This window comes from Malus domestica, chromosome 11, assembly GCF_042453785.1.
Source record: "Malus domestica chromosome 11, GDT2T_hap1".
Lineage (NCBI taxonomy): Eukaryota > Viridiplantae > Streptophyta > Magnoliopsida > Rosales > Rosaceae > Malus > Malus domestica.
Genome location: NC_091671.1, coordinates 14,089,948 through 14,113,342, shown reverse-complemented (window position 1 = coordinate 14,113,342; position 23,395 = coordinate 14,089,948). Strand labels below are relative to the sequence as shown.

General features: G+C 43.8%; 1 protein-coding gene across 1 annotated transcript; it reads right to left on the bottom strand.

Moving 5' to 3' along the window:
* Positions 1-2,477: 2,477 nt before the first annotated feature.
* On the bottom strand, positions 2,478-20,617 carry LOC103413093 (uncharacterized). The gene is made up of 9 exons (XM_029088610.2): positions 20,043-20,617; positions 19,572-19,758; positions 19,336-19,472; positions 18,791-18,903; positions 18,080-18,323; positions 3,352-3,504; positions 3,063-3,142; positions 2,902-2,951; positions 2,478-2,788 (listed from the first exon to the last, which is right to left on the bottom strand). Exons 1-9 carry the CDS (start codon positions 20,460-20,462, stop codon positions 2,652-2,654), a joined length of 1,521 nt encoding a protein of 506 aa, XP_028944443.1. The 5' UTR covers positions 20,463-20,617; the 3' UTR covers positions 2,478-2,651.
* Between the last annotated feature and the right edge of the window lie 2,778 nt (positions 20,618-23,395).

Genomic DNA, 23,395 nt, shown 5'->3' with positions numbered 1-23,395 from the left:
CTTTTTAATGTAGAGCAAAACCCTTAGACTCTCCTAATACCTCTTTTGCAACTTTTTGGATACAGCTAGCCATGGAATCCCACATTTGGCTAGCGTCGCCCCTCTATATCCCAAACACATTGGGTGAGTACTTTCTCTTTGAAAAAGACTTGTTTTTCTCATTTTAGATTCCACCATCTAGTCCTTGAATACTTCAAGGTTTTGTTCTTTCCTCTATCTCTTTTAATATATACATCCATCACCAACAAGTGACGTTGGTTAGCCAAGTTCTCTCCACGATGATGCAACACCATTTCTCGTTCTATTTGTGCCTGAATACCAAAGCTTAAAACTTGAGTTTTCAAGATATCCTTAGCCTTGAGACCAACCCACTTAGTTTCTTGGAGGCACATAATACTTATCCTTCTCCTCACCATAACTTCCACTACTTCCATAGATTTTCCCATTAAAGTTCCTATATTCTGAGTTCTTAAACCCATTTTACTCTCTTGAACCCTACCTTCATATCCTAGCTTCTTAGACCTCACCCATCTAGTACTTTGAAAGGTCAGATATAGCTTTTTCACTTAGTGTTTTAGGAGGGTTTCAATCTAAACCAGGAAATGTTCATTGGATTGCAGCTAAGAAGGATGATGAGATATTTACAAAGAACCAAGGAGTATACGTTGGTTTACAAAAACAGTGACCATTTGGAATTGATTGGTTATACTAGTTGTCCATACTCGATGGAATCGACTTCTAGTTTTGGGTTTATGATGACTAGAAGTGCAGTGGCATGGAAGAGTAAAAAACAAGGCATAATGACCTCATCAACCATGCGTGGAGGATTTGTGGCTTCTTGTGAATCTACATTGCAAGCTGTTTGGATAAAGAATTTCATTATGAAGCGCAAAGTGGTGGAATCAATTTCAAAACCTATACAGGTATGGTGTGACAATAAGGCAGTCGTCTCCTGCTCTAAGAATAAAAAAGGTCATCTGGCACTAGGCACTTGGATTTTTAATATCTATTTGTTAGAGAGAAGGTCAAGGTGGGGAAAACGAAAATTGATTACATAGATGTACACACTTTAGATTGCAGACCCTCTCAACGAAGGATTGCCTAATGCAGCATTCAAGAAACATGTGACTAGCATAGGGCTTCATGTAAGCCTTGATTTGCTGGATTAGTGGGAGCTTCAATCTCATTGAAGTATGTTTCTTTGATGTGGGTTTAATTTATTTTAGCTTGATAAATTTCGGATATGGGAATTTTATTTGGATGGTATCTATGAAGTATGTCACATTAAAGTCTCTGTGTATTTTTGTTTGTTTATGTTGTTATAAGTATTGGTTTGATTTGTTCATTTTTAATAGCTTATTACAACGATATTTGAGCTATAGTAGCAGCTGACAGCAGTCTCATTTGAGAAATTGAGTAGTTTCACTGGAAGCTAATAAGGAGGACCAAAGCATGAAAATATATATATGGAGAACACATAAAGGTTTTCATTGCCATACTTCATGTCATGATGGTATCTCTTGTGACTATGTAAGCTTGTATTAGTGGTTATGAAGTCTGCAATTTGAGATAGTTTGTAAGCATTGTTAGCTCAATATAAGTAGCTGTTGTTGCCTGAGATTTGAATTGAACTACTTACTTGATATTATTCCATGGTCACTAAGGAAATTTTGGTTTATAATTCATTGGTTACAATTCACAATGTTTAATCGCCCAAGTGGGAGACCGTTGGAGTTTTACTCCAACTGCATTCATCTGGAATGATATGGTCTCATAGTTATTGTGGGATTGTGAGTTATAAGATAAGATTTAGGAATTGTTTTTGTTTAAAACCGGTGATTTCCTAGTTAGTATTGGATTACTTAACTAGAGGCTAAAGGGGATCAAAGGGTAAAACCCTAATGTTGACGTGGGGATCAAGTAAGAGGCTGTACATGTGGGCTTTTAGGGTTTCTTTATGGAGGGAACTCTTAGATCAATGCCACTATAAACATAAGAGATCCCTGCACATAGTAACGCACCCAATAAAGCACCAAAACTCCCCATTGAGTCGTTGCCTAAGGGTTAGTAGTGTGTAGAAGATTTCTTGGAGTCTAAGGAATCTCAAAGTTCATCAATGGTTGGTCCAAGTATGTATAAGTTCATGTGTTTTATTTTATTAGACTAATATAGTTTTACATTATCGGCAATTAATCGTTGGCAGAAATTTGCATCCACAACGTGTGTTTAAGAAAACAAGAACTTAATCAAAGCTTGATGATGTTTCAGTGATTAAAAATGTAGAGGGCTCCAAATCCCCATTTGATTGTGCTTGGAATTTCCGCAAACGATTGAAAAATCATATTACTGATCACACATTACAAAGATTATTGAATATTCCTTATTGGCTTGAGTGTGTATATCTTTTATAGCTGGAATCTTTAGAAGGACCACATTGGATTCTAGTCGAAAATTTAACTTAATGGTCGAAACAACAATAGAAAACATTCGGAATAAACTGATAATTGAGACAAAGTTTGAGGATACAACACATGATTGGCCTCTACTGGATGTCTTTCTCGAATTCTTAAGGAATAAAAGGGATAATTGGCCTAAGAATATTTGCAATTATTAATCAACTTTTTCTACGATCTTAATTAATTGTTTGACGTCTACTGTTCGAATGCCCGAAGCTCGCCATAGTACTCGGCCAGCCATCCTTCAATGATCTTCACCTCAGTTTTTCGTTGCTCCACCAACCAGCCTGGATCAGTACTATCTGATCGAAGTACATCTAAGCAATGAGACCCTGTATAATAAATGTTGATTTTGTGTTAATATAAAGAACCGTTGATGTCTCTTTTATTTTGTTTTTTGTGTTTGGCTTTAACTTCTTGTGGAAATAGTGAATTTGGGATTTACCATTCTTTGCATGGACTGCAACGACAGTGTCTGATATGTTCTCCAAAACCCTGCGATTAGAGTTAATAAAATCAAGAAACTACTTACCATACTTTATATGTGTTTAAAAAAATAAGTCGAACTATACTCATTTTTAAGTCTAGGAATTTTCATGTGCTTACCCGCCACTACTGTACGGGTCTCGGAGCCCATTGGAGAAAATAATATTGCTAGCGAACCTGTAGAGTGCCAGTTTTATATCCTGTTTAGCAGAATTTTTGTTAGCATTGGCGATATATATAGGTTGAAGCATTATATATGAAGAAATTGAAAGATTGGTATGAAAAGTGGAATACACACACACACACACATATATATATATATATGTATATGTATGATATATGTATGTATGTATATATATATGTATGTATATATATATATGTACATGTTTATAAGTTGAAAAAAACATACATGGCCTCCAAAGTAAGTAGTGGCCCAATGAGGACGAGGAGGGACACCATACAACGCTTTGCAGGAGTCGATGTATTCTTGCAGATCGAATTGGTAAGGTGGGAACATGGAATCATTGCTGACGCCCATGGGAATCACCAAGTCACTACACGTCTGCTTGGTACAGTACACAGTATTAGCATCCTCGTCCATCATCACATATATGATTAGTGGCAGTATTATGAACTCATGAATAATTTAGTTATTAAAAAATAAAATTGACCATATTGTTAATGCGCTTTCTAATAAAATGTTGGGTCACATTATTGTATGTGACTCATTTATATTAAAAAAAGGAGCATCAATAACGCAAAGAGAAAAAACATTATATATTCTTAATAATATTAAATGTACTCTTGCAGAATTAGACTTAGTCAAGTTAATTTAGTCATTGCAGAACTAGATTTAGCCAAATTAAATTGATTTAGCCAATTTGAATGCAGAATATTGTTTGTATAAAATATTGCTAGTTTTTTTTTTTTTTCTTTTTCTTTTCGTGATATAGGAATTAAAGACCTGGGATTACGTGCACTAGGGAACTAATAATGTTTAACTATGAATAATTAATGTACATACGTAAGTACCCATTGAATTTAAGTTTAAGTTACTGTGAAAACACGTATAATAGTTTAACATGCAAAAATTCAAAAGATATATATTTCTCTCTTTTCAATATCATGCTTAGTGCATAATCCTTAATTATAGTTTGTATCTATAAAAGTTGATAAATATAACCTTGGCTAATAGAAGTGGCAACAATGTGAAGCAACATGTACCAAAGAAAAAGGCAATATTCCCTGAACTCGATTTTCTTTAGGGGAACTCTTTGAGTGACAACCATATGTATAAGTAATTCGTAGTTGAGCAATAACCTAGCTGTTCATGTCAATGTTCATAATCATAAATGTTTATTTATTTATTTTTTAGAAAAAAATTACGAGGCCACAATTTCGTACTACATTTTACTACCATCTTATATGGCAAACAATGTGTACATGTGTTTGGGCCCAAAATAACAGTTTGGGCCGAGTGTAGGGTCATTCTCAGCCCGGGAGGCCTTGCGACAAGAATACCACGGATCGTTCAGTACGTGGGCCTCCAAACCTAGGTCGGCTAGGTCATAACGCAAGAGGTCGAATCCTAGTGCAATAAGGAGTCTCGGCAGGACCCGGAAGCGAATCCGGCTCAGGTAGAGGACTAGGTTCACAGTCCTAGTGAAGGTAGGACTGGTCGAGTTGATGCTGATCAGGGAAAGAAAACCTAGTCCGAGTAGGTTTCTAACTCGACCTTGGGGGGAGCCATTGCTATAAATAGAAGAGGTTGCACATCATCCCAAGCCCCCTGAAAATCAATACAAAATTGTCCTGCGCAAATTCTCACAACTTGTGATTTTTTTTTTTTTTTCGCTGACACATCTTCCGTTGGCATCAACAGCACTGTGGAAGCAACCGGTGATATCTTAAGTCGGCATAGATAGCTCTGTCACCGTAGAATCAATCGGTCTCGCAGTATCTTCCGTTGGCATCAACAGCACTGCGGCGAGAACGGTTGATTACCTATCCAAGTCTCGGTCGAGAAGGGTTTCTAACCCTTATTGGTCGAGGTCATCTCATCAGCCTTCTCGGCGAAGTGAGGTGTTACACGTTATTACGTTCGGCACATTGAAAGCCGAATTTGATATTGAACTTCGTAAGAATAGTAACCTTGTCTTCAGGTTCGAGAGCCCAAGAGGCCGAGACGTGTTCCTTTCTCGGCCGCAATCGCAAGATGCAGAAGTCAGCCGCGCACCCAACGCAACATCAACAAATTTACTCCTCGGCCGAGCTCGGCCGACGAGTTGGCACGCCCCGCATTCACCGAAGGACGTAGTTAGCTCATTAATTACTCGGCCTGCGCGCCACGTAGGCTTTGTAGTTTCTAGGGTCAACATTTTGGCACGCCCAGTGGGACCAGTACTAAACTACGAAGTTTATGCCAATTGAAACACGATCGGTAAAAAAGAAAACAGCTATGGGAAAGTCGACAGCCGATTTGCCGAGTCAGAGCATAGGACAAAGTGTGCCACAGGCGCAGAATACCCTTAGCGCTGGTACGCCTGAGTCCACGAGCGCGACTCGCCGAGAGAGAGAAGTTAATCTCGGCGGTCAACTCCGTGGTTCAGAGATCCCTAACAGAAACACATGCGTTCTCAATGAAGGGATAATAGATGAGTGCGACGAGGATGGTGGTGAAGGATCTGACCCACCAACGAGGTCGTTTCTCCGAAAGCGACTAGACGAGCAGTCTCGGTCAGTCGAGCAGACGTTCAGTCGAGGCATTGACAAGCTGCATGACGCGATACTCAGTTCCAACGATCGACAAACCAGGCTGCTCGAAATGCTGGTTAGTAAAGTTGGTGGCAGCAGGCCTTTCGATCTTCTCCAACATTGTCCACCAGGAAACAACCCGGTACCGATTGTACCGGCCGAGCCTATTCCTGCTCCGCTCAAACCAATTAACTTGGAAAAAGGAGGAGGGTCGAATAGTAGGTCAGACGGAACTGACCAGAGGATCGAAGCAACACCTGTTGATATGACCGAAGTTCAGCGGATGATCGACTCGGCCATGAAGAAAGGGCCGACGTTTCCCAAGTTTATTCATCCGTACCCAGCTTACGTGGAAACGTTTGGATACCTGAAGGGTTTCAAGATCCCAGATTTTAGTCTTTTTGCCGGTGAATCGTCCCTGTCTTCGTTGGAGCACGTGGCTCGTTTCACCGCGCAATGCGGAGATGTTAATAGTGATTTCCACAAGTTACGGCTGTTCAATTTTTCATTGACCGGCTCGGCATTTGCCTGGTACATCAATCTCCCTCCTAATTCCGTCCAAAACTGGGAGAAGTTGGTCGAGAAGTTCCACGAGCAGTTTTATCGGCCGGGGATGGAGATGTCAGTCTCTTCATTAGCACGGATGGCTCAAGCATCTGATGAATCACCAATGGATTATCTTACCAGGTTCAAATCGGCTAGGAATTGGTGCCGAGTGCCTTTACCCGAAGTCGAATTTGTCAGGCTTGCTTTGAACGGCCTTGACGTCGAATACAAAAAAAAATTCTTGGGGGCAAATTTTCGGGATATGTACGAATTAGCCCAACATGTCGAGCAGTATGATTATTTGCTCCGCGAGGAAAAGACTTCGAAGACTCCAACTCGGGGAATGATTTACAAGAACCCTACTGTCAATTATGCATCAACCGAGGATGAATGTGTTAGTGTGGATGCAGCTGAGATAGTGATAGATAAGCCATACGTTTGCAAGGCATTGACTCAGGTTGATTCTAGAGAAGCCAAAAGTCGTTCGGCCACTGAAGGAACATTAAAACCGTCAAAGGTTTATACTTTTGATATTACCAAGGCTGACGTAATTTTTGACCAACTGTTATAAGCAAGAATCATTAAGCTTCGGCATGGTCATAACATTCCTAAGGCCGAAGAGCTTAAAGGAAGGGTGTATTGCAAATACCACAATTCGAGCAAACATACGACAAACAATTGCGTCGTATTTCGCGATAACGTCCAAAGCTGGATTGATAATGGCAAACTAAAGTTTCCCGAGAAGAGGATGAGTGTTGATACTGATCTGTTCCCCACGGCAACAGTAAATATGGTCGACGCGTACCTACCCAAGGACAAAGGGAAAGGCAAGGCCGAAGTGGTCGAGACGCAACGCCCGCGGAATCAGAATGTTCGGCCACGGTTCATGGCCGATTTTCGTTCAAACAAACCACCTACGGCTTTAACGGGGCCCGCTATTGTCAAACCTATGATGGATTATAGCACTGATGAAGACAGTGGGACGGCGGTTTTGTGCAGGAAATGTAGAGCGAAGGTCGACAGTGAACCAGAGGAGAAGCCCTCTTCGCAACCTGTGGCCGCAACTCGGTAAAAGGTAGCCAATGAAGGCCAACATCACGGGGTTTTTGAGAGGCTCGGTCCTAAAGTACGGATGGAAGAGACACCCCCGGTCAGGCGGCGCCTCGATTTTGATGCTTCATTCTATGACGATGATTACTATAAGCGTAATTCTAGCAGTTCAGAATCATCGCGGAGCCAAAAGACCTTCAAGCCTCCCGAGCCTAGAGATCAGCGTTGGTATACATACCATTCTTCGAAGGGTGTCTACACTGCGTTGTCCAAATCTCAGAAATGCCGGCATCAACGGATAGATTGCATGGCTCGTCGACGAGCAGCCCAAGAAACTTCGGCCCCTAAGTGGCGGCCGAAGGACACAGCTGCCACTGATGATGAGCGACCACCTCCAGCAATTATGTCAGAGTTGGATCAGGGGAAACGGCTGGTCGATCAAGATGTCGAGACCATGTTTGAAAAAGCTGATAAACGGATCAAACTTCTCATTCGACCAGGGGAGATGAAGGCACGCCTTGAACATTTCAGGCAAGAGGCCGAAAGCAAATTATCCCCGCCGGCTATACAAGAACCTTTGGTCAAAATTCGACGGAATTTGCATCCCCCGTTCCTTGGGGAGTCTTTGGAGTATATGCGAGAATTCCATAAGAAACATTCGGCCAACGATCTGTATGGTTTGCCGAAGGCATGCCAGGACACCATTGATCTGGTCTTGACTTGTCCGGATGCTGAGCGGATCATCCAGAAGACCTCAGATCCAGGATTGAAAGCAAGGTTCCAGCACATACGAGAAGCTCGTGTCCTTGGATTTGAAGTCGACCCGTACACCGATATCCATGCAGCCGACCTTCCTTTCTCGCTGAATGACCTTCAGTATTTACGATATCACTTTGAAGTATTTTCGGCGGTTTCTCTCTTCGGCCTTACGACCGATGAAATCGCACGTATTGCTCGTCTGGATGCTTATCTCGACATTAGGGATGCTCGGCTACACTACCAGGAGCAGGTTCAGGTTCTGACCCCAAGTACATTGTCAATCTCAACCTTACCTGAGGCGGGCATGCAGAACCAACAAGTCGCCGAAGCAGCTCCGTCGAGTGACGTCATTGAAGAAGGGACAGAAGAGTCTCGTTGTCCGACTCTGACGACAACTGAGTCCGTAGTCGCCGACCAACCGAACGAGGAGGGTCTTGACCAGATGGGCCCGTCAGTCCTGGATAATATGGAAATCAGTATGGTCCATGTGTTACCTGCCGATTTTCAATCAAGCATGGCTCAACCAAATTTCCTCGATGGAGATGTGGTTGCCGAGGAACCCGGCCATGTTGATTTTGTATCGATTGCCGAAGGCGAGTCAACAACAAAAGATGATAGTCTAAAGGCCGCTTTGGCCGAATTGTTCCCTCGTTCATCATCGGCCAAGCTTCACCATTTAAAGCCATTATATGTGACGGCTCACATCGAGGGATATCCAGTTTCTAAAGTTTTTGTCGATTGTGGAGCTACCGTTAATATCATGCCTCTGAACATCATGAAGGCCTTACGCCGTTCAAATGACGAACTTATTCCGTCAGGAATCACAATGAGTAGTTTTGTCGGCGACAAATCCCACACCAAAGGTGTACTTCCGTTAACTGTGAATATTGCCGGTCGCACCCACATGACCGCCTTTTTCGTGGTTGATTCCAAAACCGAGTATAATGCATTGCTCGGCCGAGATTGGATAAACCAGCTGTATTCCTTCCTCATTGTACCAAGTGCTCGTCTTTTGAGACGGCAAATCGGTCACTGTTCATCCGGCCGATAGCCAGCCCTTCGAAGCTAACATGATCCAAGCACGGTATTATGACGATCACGTCGGTTACATTACTTTGCAAGGCTTCAATGAAGAGGGACGGCCGACTCGGATTTCCGTTCAGAAAGCTATCGAGGTTGGCGCCGAGACTGTCCAGCAGGATTCGGTGAGACTCGGATTAGCCAACTTCCTCCCCGAAGCCGATGTTTGACACCGATCGGGAAACACGCCGGGCCGCGGTTTCATCTACTATGGAACGACTGTTGACCCATTGGTATACGATATCTAAACAACCCAATTCGGGCGTCAACCTCGTCGAGTTCCTTGCTGAGGGAGATAATGGGCTTGTATTATCTTTTGATAAAATTCGAGCCGCCCCGGCCGAGCTCGAAGATCGTCGGCCCCTAGTCAAGGACCCTTTAGAAGAGATTAATGTTGGGACGGCCGATGACCCACAACTTTTGTTTATTAGTGCTTTACTTCCCCAACGAATGAAAGACGAGTTTCGTACCTTGCTTACGGAATTCAAAGATTGTTTTGCTTGGAGTTATCATGAAATGCCCGGCTTAGATCGTACTCTGGTCGAGCATGAATTACATATTAAGCCCGGATTTAAACCCTTCCGTCAGCCACCTCGTCGATTCTCGACCGAAGTACAACTCAGTGTCAAGGACGAACTAGTTCGGCTTTTGAAAGCCGGATTCATTCGGACAGCTCGATATGTCGAATGGTTGGCAAATATCATTCCTGTATTAAAGAAAAATGGTGCACTGCGCATTTGCACCGATTTTCGAAATCTGAATCTGGCAACTCCCAAAGATGAGTATACAATGCCGATTTCAGATCTGTTAATCGACGCCGCGGCGAATCATGCGATCTTATCCTTTATGGATGGACATGCCGGGTACAACCAAATATTTATTGCCGAAGCCGATGTGCACAAAACTGCTTTCCGTTGCCCAGGGGCACTCGGCACTTACGAATGGGTTGTCATGCCATTTGGCCTCAAGAATGCTGGCGCCACGTACCAACGAGCGATGAACACCATCTTCCATGATTTAATTGGCACTATCGTCGAAGTTTACATCGACGATGTTGTCGTCAAATCTAAACGCCGACAGACACATCTGGACGATCTCCGACAGGCTTTCCTCCGCATGCGTCAGCACAACCTCAAGATGAATCCTGCCAAGTGTGCCTTCGGTGTATCGGCCGGGAATTTTCTTGGTTTCCTCGTACATCATCGTGGAATTGAAGTCGATGAGAATAAAGCACGTGCAATCATCACTGCCCCACCCCCAACGACGAAGAAACAGCTCCAGTCTTTACTCGGACAGATCAATTTCCTCCGCCGATTTATTGCCAACTCGGCAGGAAAAATGAAAGCGTTTTCCACACTCTTAAAACTCAAGGACTCAGATAAATTTGTGTGGAACGACGAGCATCAGGCGGCGTTTACGCAAATCAAAGTCTCCCTCACGAACCCACCTGTCTTGGTTCCTCCCCGGCGCGGTAAGCCTCTTAAGCTCTATATCTCGGCGGCCGAAGAGTCCATCGGCTGCCTCCTCGCGCAAGATAACGACGCCGGACGGGAACATGCTATTTTTTATCTCAGCCGTAATCTCAGTCAACCAGAGATCAATTATCCAGCCGTCGAGAAGCTGTGCCTAGCTGTTTTTTTTGTCGCCTCCAAGCTTCGGCATTATATGCTCCCATCGGTTACCCAGGTTATTGCGCAGACCGACGTCATCCGCTACATGCTCACTCGACCGATCGTAAAAGGCCGCATTGGGAAATGGACCATGGCACTGTCCGAGTTTAGCTTGCAATATGTAGCTCAGAAAGCCGTCAAGGGCCAAGCATTGGCTGATTTCCTTGCTCAACATCCCTCCCCATACGGTTTTGGGGGCAACGACGTTGACATCAGCATGGTTCAGACGCGCGACAACCACTGGACGATGTATTTTGACGGCTCCAGTACATCGTCTTCGGCGGGCGTGGGAATTGTCATTCAATCCCCGAATCACGATCGTTGGTTCTTTTCGCTTAAGTTGGACTTTGACTGCACCAACAATCAGGCCGAATATGAAGCCCTAATCATCGACCTTGGAATTCTCCATGACCTGCGGGCAACCCGCGCCCTCGTCCTCGGTGACTCCGAGCTTGTGATTAACCAACTTAATGGTTCCTTTCGGTGCATGAGTTGTACCCTGGCACCTTACCATATGGTCGCCAGCTATTTGGCCGAATCCTTCGACGGTATTACATTTCAACATATTTCCCGGTGTCATAATACCGACGCAGATGAATTGGCTCAAATTACCTCCGGCGCACAACTCCCGGGGGGCAAACTAGGCCAAGAGATACCAGTGATACGGCAGTTATACCCAGCCTTGGTTAACCAGCAAATCCTCCGACGGGACGACGTGATACGCACCAGGGTTATGTCCTTACCTTCGTTGGTAGATCGGCAGGACTCTGTCGAGATTTGCACGACTGAGGTGATACCGGATGATTGGAGAACACCCATTATGCAGTACCTTGACAATCCTAACGGGAAACATAGTCGTAGGACATGGGTTCATGCCACGAACTATGTCACGTACCAGAACAAGTTATACCGAAAGGGTGAAGATGGTTTGTTATTACTATGCCTCGGCCCCCAAGAGAATGCTCGGGCGATCGCAGAGGTTCATGAAGGGGTATGCGGAGCTCATCAATCCGGACGGAAAATGCGATGGCTACTCTGACGACACGGCTATTTTTGGCCGAGAATACTGAAAGATTGTATCGAGTTTGCACGAGGATGCATACAGTGCCAAATCTATGGGCTTATACAAAGGGTCCCGGCCGAGTCACTACATTCGGTCATTAAGCCATGGCCGTTTAGAGGATGGGCCATGGAAGTAATCGGCAAAATCACGCCGACTTCTGGAGCTGCTAAGCATGCATGGATAATAGTCGCAACTGATTACTTTACTAAATGGGTCGAAGCAAAATCATATGCCGAGTTAACATCTAAAGAGGTTTGCGACTTCGTGGAGGAACACATTGTGACCCGGTTCGGTGTACCAGAAACGATCATAACCGACAATGGAACAATCTTCACAGCTGAAAGGTTTAAAGAATACACGGCAAATTTGAAAATTTGGCTGGAACAGTCCACACCGTATTATCCACAGGCGAATGGGCAGGCCGAGGCAAGTAATAAAGTGTTGATCGGCATCCTCGAAAAAATAATAAAAGAAAGGCCTGGCATGTGGCATTTGAAGTTGAACGAGGCATTATGGGCATACCGAACAACGCCCCGGTCGGCGACCGCGACAACCCCATACGCATTAACCTACGGACATGATGCAATGTTACCAGTCGAGTTGAGCATAAATTCGTTGCGATTAATTGAACAAAGTAGTTTGTTTAGCGCCGAATATAATCAGTCCATGAGACAGGAATTAGAAGATTTGGAAGAAGCGCGGCTTGACGCTTACAACTTGTTGGTGGCACAAAAACATCTTGCCGAGCGGGCCTATAATCAAAAGGTGCGACAGAAAACATTCGGCGAGGGTGAATTAGTGTGGCAAACGGTGTTGCCCGTAGGGCTAAAAGATCATAGGTTCGGCAAGTGGTCACCGAATTGGGAAGGGCCGTTCATTGTGCATAAAGTATACGGAAAAGGGGCGTATCATCTTAAAGACCGAACCGGTGTAGTGCACAGAGTACCGATCAATGGGAAGTTTTTGAAGAAATACTATCCGGTCACATGGGAAATGCGGGAATAAACAAAATTATTTCATTAAGATTGATGAACATGTACAAGCTAAGTAAGTCAGTCAGGTTAAAACTAAGTACATTCAAGGGGAAGAAGGTAGGAGGGTGCTGAGAAGGGCCTTCAATTCCAACCACCGCACCTCGGCCATGATAACTTCAGCTTGCCGATTCTTCTTGTCCAGCTTCAACCACTCAACCCGCTTCGTTGTCGCCGCGTACTCAGTCAGGCGATCCTTTCCGCCCGACTCGAAGTCTTTGGCAAGCTCGGACGCGACGGCCGACCGACGTTTTGCCAACTCGGCCATCTGACGGTTGAGCTCGGCTAATATTTCTCCTTTTGCCCTTAGAGCGTCGATTTTCGGACGGAGAGTGTCTTGAACGGCCGTGGCAGCTTGCAAGTCCTGTTCGGCCTTTAGAGCGGTCTGGAAGACATTAAATGTCTCCCGAACCCGCTCCAAGGCAGACGATGCCTGAATGATGGCATTTCCGCTCAGGGGACCGTCAGCCCCAAGATCGTTTAGACACACGCCAAGCATATCAAGACCGTTGCGCTCGAGTACTTGCGGCGCTGAAAGCAACAGAACTTCTCACAGCTGGGTTAGAGCGGTTGGATCGGCAGCCTCAGTCGGAGCAGCCGAAGGGCCGGACTCGGCAGTTGTGCTGGAGATGAGGGCTTTGAATTCGACCTCCCACGAAGCCTGCGCGTAACAAATCAGTTTAGGCTTAAAGGAAGTCACGACAAGAATAGCAAGAAGGTTTCGTTTTTTTTTAACCTGCCGAGAGGAGACCTCGGCCATGTCTCCAGGATCGTTGTTCGAACCTAAAGAACTCAATGGCCGAGCCCAGTGTCTCAGGTTGCTTCTCAGTTCACGTGGCCGATAGAGGTTATCTACGTTTGATGGCCATTGAGGCGGCCAAGAAATATAGATAACGCCCTTCGGCGCATAGAATTGTCGGTGAAAAGAATGTACAGGCACCTGACATTTATTATTTTCCTCGTTTAGAATTCTAAAAAAAAACAATTAAGGAAAGATGGTCGAAGGTACTCATGAAGGCCGAGGTAACCTCCTGTGGAGGAATATGGAAGCCCTGGTCTTGAGGATGAACGGGCGAGTCCGCCGTTGCCTCAGGTTCCTCGAGCGGGCGTTTACCCCGGTCGGCTGCAGATGGGCCGACTGGAACAGCCGTTTCGGAGGAGGCAGGGACATCCTGGTCCTGAGAAGGAGCGAGGGGTTCGGCCACCGCCGTCGATTCCTCGACCGGGCGCTTGCCACGATCATCCGTGGAGGGGCCGGATTGAGCCACCATCTCGGACCTTGGGAGAGGTTGCCGACGAGAGTGAGGACGGTATGCCAGCGGGACCTCGTCGCTCCCCTCACTCTCTTCCAGAATGAAGACCGAGGGTTTTGGATTTTCAGGGGCTGTTCCCTCGGTCGTAGAAACCACCTTTTTTGGAGCGGATGCTTCCTCGACGGAGGGAGGCACAACTGGTGTACCAGTTCCAGAGATAGGCCGCGTTCGAACTGTCGCTGCGGCCGGGGCGGGCTGTTTTTCGACCGAGGGTTGAACAACGGCAGGAGGAGGGGAAACACTGGGAGTCGTCGCCACTGTAGTTTGACTGGAGATTACGTGGATCTCCCGTGCGCCCTTCTTTGCCAGCTGTTTTACCCACTTGGCAGGCGGCGGAGGTTCGATGACCGGATCGGCCTCTGGGTGAGGTCGTTTGGTCAGCACGGCCCGACCAGCAGCTTTACCCCTTTTAACCACGGCCGATTTTTTCTCGACCGTGGCCGCGGCAACAGCCTCCGCTTTTCTCAAAGGCCGACTACCTAAAAGGATGAAAACAATTCAGTGAGGCAAATCAATATGCAAGGTTGAAGGAAAAAAGGAGAAATAAAGCAACTACCTTGGGGTTGGGGGGCAGAAGACTTTTTAGGTCGACCACCAAAAAGTGTGTCCACAATGGTATCGACCGAGACCCAAAAAAACCGTTGGGTATAACTGTCCCACCAATCACCGAAGGTGTCGGTGCAAAGGGTCTCTGGAGTGGCCGGTCGAAGGCGAAATTTCTGGCACCGTTCCTGGAACTCCTTCTTGGCGTCGGCGCACTCCTTCTCTGAGGAGCCAGGTTCGCGTCCGCGACTTAGGACGGACCGAGAGGAGAGAATGGGGACTAGGCTACCTTGGAGGTAGCCAAGCTGCCCAGCAAGGAAGTTGGGATGATACACTTCCCAACCCGCTCGTTTTCCATCGCAACCGAGGGGGAGGTCGCGAGCAAGCACGAATGACCCCCAGGATTGACGAAGGTCGGCGTCTTCATCTGCGCTCCACGCCGATATAGGTAGCCTGACTGAGGAAGGATGCCCAACGACGACATATCAGGAACTCATCGTTGGAGAGATCGTCGAGGGCGAAAAAGAATTTAAATATTTCTTCGGCTCGGTGAGGGGGTATTGGTCGAGAGGCCAGCTGAGGTCCAAGCGCCTCTGTGGGTGAGAAATCGACGATTGCTGGCCGAAGGGAGGCGAAATACACTTGGAGCCAGAGTTGAAAGACCCAGAGAGGACCATTCTGGTATGGGTCAATTTTGTGCAGGGTCGTCTCAGCCAGGCAACGGAAGAGATGGGCCAAGATGTTGGGGCCAAGTGCCAGGACATGACCGCTAGCCAGGGCCTTGGCCACTGGCATATTCTCGACCAGGCATTTGTTCGATTTGGTACAACAAATGTACTTGTTGTACCAGTAGAAAAGGAAAGCTTCATGTTCCCCTTCCCGCAGGGCCTCTTCTCCTCGGCCAGCGAAATGGAGATAGAGGGTGTTGTAGTTGAAGAAGTTCTTGTGGAGTTTCTGAACGTCTTCTTTTGAGGGGATATGACCCTCACGGCTCAACGTCTCAAAAGCTCGTCGGTCGAAGAGCGTCTTCAGGTCGAGATTCGACCGATATCCGGAGAGGGCAGCATCGATGGGGATTCCAGTTGCTGAAGTCCCCAAGATGGCAGTGACATCAAGAATGGTGGGGCCGATAGGACCAAGGGGGAGAACCATGGTGTTGGTGGCCGAACACCAGAAGCATAAGGCGGTTAGGAGAAGCTCCTTGTCGAGAACGATGTCCATAGACGAAAGAAGGATGGCGTCGTAAAGGCCGAGGACTTTCCATTGCTCGCCGAATAGCTTCTCCATTCGAACGACCCAGGCTGCCCAGGTTGTAGTGGTCGAAGGCCAGGAGCCTTGGGGTTTCGCTGCCTCCCATCTTGACCATTCAAACCCTTGGAACAAGGGTGACAAGCAGTGTTCCTGAAGAAGTTCGGTGATAGTTGATGGTACGGTTGCTTTGAAGAGAGGGCCCAAGATTTGGTGGACGGTGCTCATGTCACTTTCAAACCGTATAGTCTTGATCGAGCTCCGATCAAGAATCTTCTGATGCTGGTCACATTCCTTGGAAAGCTTGGAGATGAAGGACGCCATTGTAAGAAGGAAGCACGGTGTAAAAGGGTTTTCTGGGTAGGGAGATTTGAAGACGAAGACTTGAAAAAGAAAGGTGCTGGAAAATAAGAGCGAGAGTTTTTTCAGAAAGTTTTGGGAGCGTAAAGTGCGAATGAGAGATTTTCAGTATTTATAGGCTTTTGGCAGGAAGGGTAATCGTTTGAAATTCAAAACAAAGGGGCAAAATCGACCGAAAGAATCGTTGATCATGATGAACATTTGGGAAATGTAGTTGAGAAGACCGAAGGTTTCAGATGTTGGGGGCGCACGATTGCGTGTGACGGCGAAATTAATGGCGGAAGACGTTTCGACGCCTGCACGATGACAAGTGGGCTCACGAACTGAGAAAGTGGCTCGCGGATTGAGATAATGGTCATAATGTCGACGGTTCAGGCAGCCGCACGCCTTGGACGTCATCATTGGGGTTGGCCGTATTAAAGGACGCCACGTGGCAAGTTTGGTTAGCAGGATCAAGATCGTGCAATCGTGTTCAATAAATGCGCCTTGGAACTCGGGCATTAGGGTTTTGAGTGACAGATTCGCTTCTTCAAGGCCAAAACTCGGCCAAAGAATTCAGGCCGAGGACCTCAGAAGCGAGGGGGCAATGTTTGGGCCCAAAATAACAGTTTGGGCCGAGTGTAGGGTCATTCTCGGCCCGGGAGGCCTTGCGACAAGAATACCACGGATCGTTCAGTACGTGGGCCTCCAAACCTAGGTCGGCTAGGTCATAACGCAAGAGGTCGAATCCTAGTGCAATAAGGAGTCTCGGCAGGACTCGGAAGCGAATCCAGCTCAGGTAAAGGACTAGGTTCACAGTCCTAGTGAAGGTAGGACTGGTCGAGTTGATGCTGATCAGGGAAAGAAAACCTAGTCCGAGTAGGTTTCTAACTCGACCTTGGGGGGAGCCATTGCTATAAATAGAAGAGGTTGCACATCATCCCAAGCCCCCTGAAAATCAATACAAAATTGCCCTGCGCAAATTCTCACAACTTGTGATTTTTCTTTTTCTTTTTTCGCTGACACATCTTCCGTTGGCATCAACAGCACTGTGGAAGCAACCGGTGATATCTTAAGTCGGCATAGATAGCTCTGTCACCGTAGAATCAATCGGTCTCGCAGTATCTTCCGTTGGCATTAACAGCACTGCGGCGAGAACGGTTGATTACCTATCCAAGTCTCGGTCAAGAAGGGTTTCTAACCCTTATTGGTCGAGGTCATCTCATCAGCCTTCTCGGCGAATTGAGGTGTTACACGTTATTACGTTCGGCACATTGAAAGCCGAATTTGATATTGAACTTTGTAAGAATAGTAACCTTGTCTTCAGGTTCGAGAGCCCAAGAGGCCGAGACGTGTTCCTTTCTCGGCCGCAATCGCAAGACGCAGAAGTCAGCCGCGCACCCAACGCAACATCAACAAATTTACTCCTCGGCCGAGCTCGGCCGACGAGTTGGCACGCCCCGCATTCACCGAAGGACGTAGTTAGCTCATTAATTACTCGACCTGTGCGCCACGTAGGCTTTGTAGTTTCTGGGGTCAACAACATGCTATATCAATAAATAATTTTTTAAATCAACGACAGAGTCAAACTTTGAATTTGATCTTAAGTATGAAAACTAATATGCAGTTGAACTTAGTGAACTATAAGTTAGCCTTATCATTGAAACCCTTGTTAATAATTTTTAAGTAGATCATGTATAATAAATCAATTAAGATAAGGTGACAAGATATACGTAATTACCTGCCAACGCCACCCTACATCTGTTTCAGATAGGTTTCTGGGTTCATTAACATAGCACGACCTGTTTCCATAATATGCAACAACACCTGCAAATATTTTGCTTAGAGTATCATTTCCAGAAGAAACTCCATCAATTCCGCCACAGACAACAGTAACTGGATAACTTGGTGGACTATTGTATTGAGCTGCCTCACAATACAAACTATCCAAGTAGTTCTTCAGCTCAGACAACCTGGTCAACGGACTAAAAAAACAAGAAATTAAACAAACAGGGGAATGAGCAAACTAATCATGTGAATTATTAATAATGTTTCTTATATATGTAAACTTTCAATTCATGTAAATGACAAGAAAACAAAAGAGTAGTGACAAAATCATAGAATTAATTCTTAATATTGTGAAAAGTTCAACATGTGACAATGAAACAAGTATGTAACGATAATCATTAGACTTAATACAATGTATAAATGAACGATTAGATTTAAATATTTTCAATGAAACCATCATATTTAGTGGTGGTTTCGGGATGAACATATCCCAACATGCAATTTGACATGAAAACAAAAGAGCAAGGGCGGAAAATTCAAAGAAAACGTCACTAAACACTACGGAAGATAACTGGAAGAATTTTTTAGAATGCTTATAACAATTCCTTCGAATTAATACTTATAATCATCAAAATTATCTACCTAGCAATCTGTAATTACCTACCTGCAAGTGCGGAATTTGTTGCTAAGAAATGAGAGGCCTTCAGGCTTGGAAGCAATATCATCAATTTCGGACCACGACTTTTTTATGGTCTGGTAGCAAGTTTCACTGGCTTCCTACACATGCATGCCCATAAATCACAATTAATCGTTTGTTTACTAAGACATACATATTAACTATACTATTTTTTTTTTTTGAACAAGTAATATTATTTACACTAAGGGGAAGGTGGTGGGTTTAGCCTCACAATGGACCAACAATAATGTAGTTTAAACTCACTTTTGGTGAGAATCGAACCTAAGACCTCTTACTTACAAGTGAAAAGGAATACCACTAGACCGTAGTACTAAGTGACATTAACTATACTAATTTAAATATACGATTTAAATTGTATTATAGAAGCCTAGTATAGGAGGGTTGAGGGTGAATAGGTTTCTTCGATAAAACCTAAATCATATGTTCGAATATATATATATATATATATGTAAGTATAATGTGTGTGTATATTTATATATACATATGTATATGTATATGTGTATGTATATTACTTGAAAATCTTTGGTAACAATTGAATAATATCCTTTTTCAGGTGGAATAATGTCCTCAAAGTACAGAATTGGAGCTGATGAGGCTAGAGCTCCTAGAGCGACATGGGGATATTTTAGCCGAAACCATGAAGCAAGCACTGCATCAAGTGTAAGAATAGGAAAATTAAAACATTAACAAAAAAATTACTTATACATTAATTTATTAATCGTAACATTCACAAAATGGAATCACTCACTTCCACCATATGATGCACCGATAACAATCACCGGAGAATGTTCAGCGCGGAGTTGCTTCTTTACATGTATGAGGATCTCTGCATAATCTGCCATTGCTTGAGCTGAGTTGAAGTACCCAATAGTGCTTGCATTTTTAAATGCCTCTTCCCTTGATCTAAATGGGACTGATTGCCCATAGTAACGGTGCTATAAAGAGAAAAATAAAAGTTCAAATTAACAATAAAAAAGGTAAAATTCACCTGATAACACTGTATATTTTTATGTTGATAAAGGATATTTTAAATTACTCCAATTTATTGAAATGGTCGGATCCAATGGCGGACATACCGCCAGACAGATTGGCCTACCCCATATTTGCGATAAGTACTTTAAGGTTGATAATCAAGTATGTGTGAATAAGCTTTTGCAAGAGAACATTTCTGAAAACATCAACAACTCAATATGGCGAGATGGAACTCTTTCGTAAGTACCTCGATAAATATCTGGAGAGCTTGAAACTGATCGGCGTTTTCACTAAGAAAGCCAATAATAGATAGATCAACATCAATGGCTTCTTCTTCACCAAGGTAAGCAAATATTGGTGCGCTGATATTGGAGCCTCCCCAATGCTTGAAATTGATCAAATATCTTTGCTGAAAAGTATTGAAGCTATCAGGCCTGAAGTTGAAATGGTCAAGTGTTTGGTTGTAATAAAATGTTTGAAATTCTGTAACTGGATCAAATGCAGACAAAGGTTTTGGGTGGTCGTGTGCAAAATAATTTCCTTGTACGAATGCTCCAGCATTCGGACTTAGCCGCGGGATGTTAAAGAGTGTAGCAGAAACTGAGATTGTGATAAAGAGAGAAATAATTAGTACAAGGCATTGAAGCAAAGATATGAGTGGGTTCATGGCAAGGTTTTGGAGTAGAATGCTGCTAATGGGAGAGTTTTAGACTAAGCACAGCCATATATAATTACAGAAACTATATAATGGCCGGCGACAATTGGCGCTTGCAACAGAATTTAATTACGGAAATTATTACTCTTCCAACAATTTAATAAAAGGAAGAATAGAAAAAAACATCATTTCATGGAAAGAAGTAAATGATATTTCCTAGGTGAGATGCTATTCACATACCTATTTTTTTCCTCCCACACATTTTTAAATTTCCAACAGTTAGACCGAATGAAATAAAAAGATTAATGGACAAAATTAACAAAAGTGTAAAAGGCAACAGATATATTTTGTTATTTATTGGAGTTGATTCTTAATTTAATCATATTTTTTTAAAAGTGCATACGATAATGGATAGTTTTGTAATATTTTCCCTCTTATTGTAACTTTTAGGTTATCATATGCATGAAAAAGAATTTTTCTCCCAATAATATGTAACATTAAATGATATAGAAAATGAATAATTTTGATGTGAAAAGGAAATGCTTGTCGATTAGGTAACTGGTTCAAGAATAAGTTGCAAGCACGAATTGATATTATATGAATATAATAACTTGACCCAGTCCAAGCGAATATAATAACTTGACCCAGTCCAAGCTACCATATCAAAAGAAATATATCACCATCAATTGATAGTTAAAATGTTAGAACTCAAAGATTTTTTGGATATATTGTGGAAGATGTTGTAAAATCGGTGATGTGTGGACAGTGGAATATAAAGTAAATAAAACACAATATTTACGAGATTCATTTATAGTAATTGTGATTGGAGTATGTCTTCGAGGTAGCAGGGTGCTTTCATTTATAATCTGGAATAATAGAGTACAAAGATAACTCTCTCTATTCTCTTCTTTCTCTTCCTTCCATTTCTCTTCTCTGCCGAGTCTTTCATAACTCCTATTTCTTTCCTTTGTATGTTTTCAATTTATAGGCAAAAGATTATTGTAGCAACACTATTCACTTTACAAACTTTCCTCAAAGCAAGATTCACTTGCTTATATCGAGTTTTTAAGGCAAGATACTTTCCAAATTTGGATTTCTTAGGTGCTCGCGTTACTATAAACGCATCTTATTGTTGGAGGAGTATCCTCGCTTCAAGAACCGTGATTCGTAAGGGCATGTGATGGCAAGTTGTGAATGGTTCTACTATAAGGATTTGGAAAGATGGTTGGCTTCCCCGGGAAAGTTTCTTTCAGGTTGTGAGTACGACCTCGGCTGGCTGGAATAGTGAGGCCACTGTTAATAATTTATTTTTTGAGGACACACGGTATTGGGATGTACCCCTAGTCAAGCAAGTTTTTGTCCGGAGGAGGTTGAATTTGTTTTGAATACACCATTAAGCTTACGGAATGTGGAAGACCATATAGTGTGGCACTTCGAAAAGAATGGTAAGTTCTCGGTTAGAATCGCATACCATTTAACAAGGAATGATGTTACTGTTGTGGAAGTAACGGAATGGTCATCGGGGATCGCAGGTGGGCTGACATGGTTTTATGGAAGATGCTATGGAATGCAGGTGCTCCTGGAAAAGTGAAAATTTGTGTGTGGAGGGGTTCTTAGATGCTCTGCCTCTCAACGAAACCTTAAACGAAGGCGTATTTTGGTAGTGGATGAGTGTTTGGTGTGCGGGGGCCAAGTAGAGATAGTCAAGCACGAGGTAAGGGATTGTTCTTTGGCGGCTACCATCTGGTTTTCTACACTTGGGTTAAGAGTAAGACAACTCAGAGGTATGCCACTAAAAGATTGGGTTGCTCCTCGGCTTCTTCTCTTCCTGATTCATTTTTCGAGTTACTATTGATGATTATATGGAGTTTATGGAAGGCTAGGAACGATTTGATTTGGAAAGGATCACAAACAACACCTAGGGAGGTGTCTCTTAGGGTGGAGGAGTGGCTTGCGTCCTATCATCAATGCCACTAAATGCGTAAGGAGCCTCGGACTCGCAGCATGCAAAGTTGGAGTGCTCCACCTCCAACTTGGGTGAGATGCAACTTTGATGGTGCATGGGTGAAAAGTGCATAGAAGGGTGGAGTAGGGGTCGTCTTCAGGAACCAAGAGGGTGAGTTTGTCGCTGCACTCTGGGTCCACATTGTGCATGCTGCCTCTCCGTTGCAGGTGGAGTTGTTGGCAGCTAGATGGGCTCTATTGTTTGCCAAGGAGTTGATCCCAATGGCTTGTGTATTTTGAAGGGGATTCTGCTATTGTACTCGTTGCCATGAAGAGACAAGAAGAGGATGTGTCCATTATGGGACCAATTATCAATGACACTAGGCGGCTGTTACCTTCATTTCCCAAGGTGAGAGCTTCCCATGTTCAACGGGAAGCCAATCAGGTGGCACATCGGCTAGCATGCACAGAAAGTGGTAGTGATACTGAGATGGTGTGGTTTGAAGATCCGTCAGATTTAATTATGGATGCTTTATTGGAAGATTGTCCTAGATAGTAATTGATTTGATTGTACTGTTAGGAGGTTAGTTCTCTTTGTTTGAATGTGCGGGACACTCATTTTCCCTTCATTGAAATTCCCGGCAAAATTTTTATCAAGGCCCTCCATGTTTGAGTACGTGTTCTTTTCTTAATGAATATTGTTTTTTCCTTGAAAAAGATATGAATGAAAAAGAATTCTTCTTCAATGATACGCAGCATTTGATGATTCATAAAATAAATAATTTTGATTGAAATCAAATCTAAAATTTAAAACATTAACTATGACATTTAATCAAATCTATAGTATTATTTAAAAATAGTATGTTAAAAGGAAATGTTTGTCGCTTAGTTAATTGATTCAAGAATAAGTTCCAGGCAACAATTGATATTATTTGAATTTAATAACGTGACCCGGTCAAAACTACAATATCAAAAGGGGTAAATTACATAGTAGCCCCTCA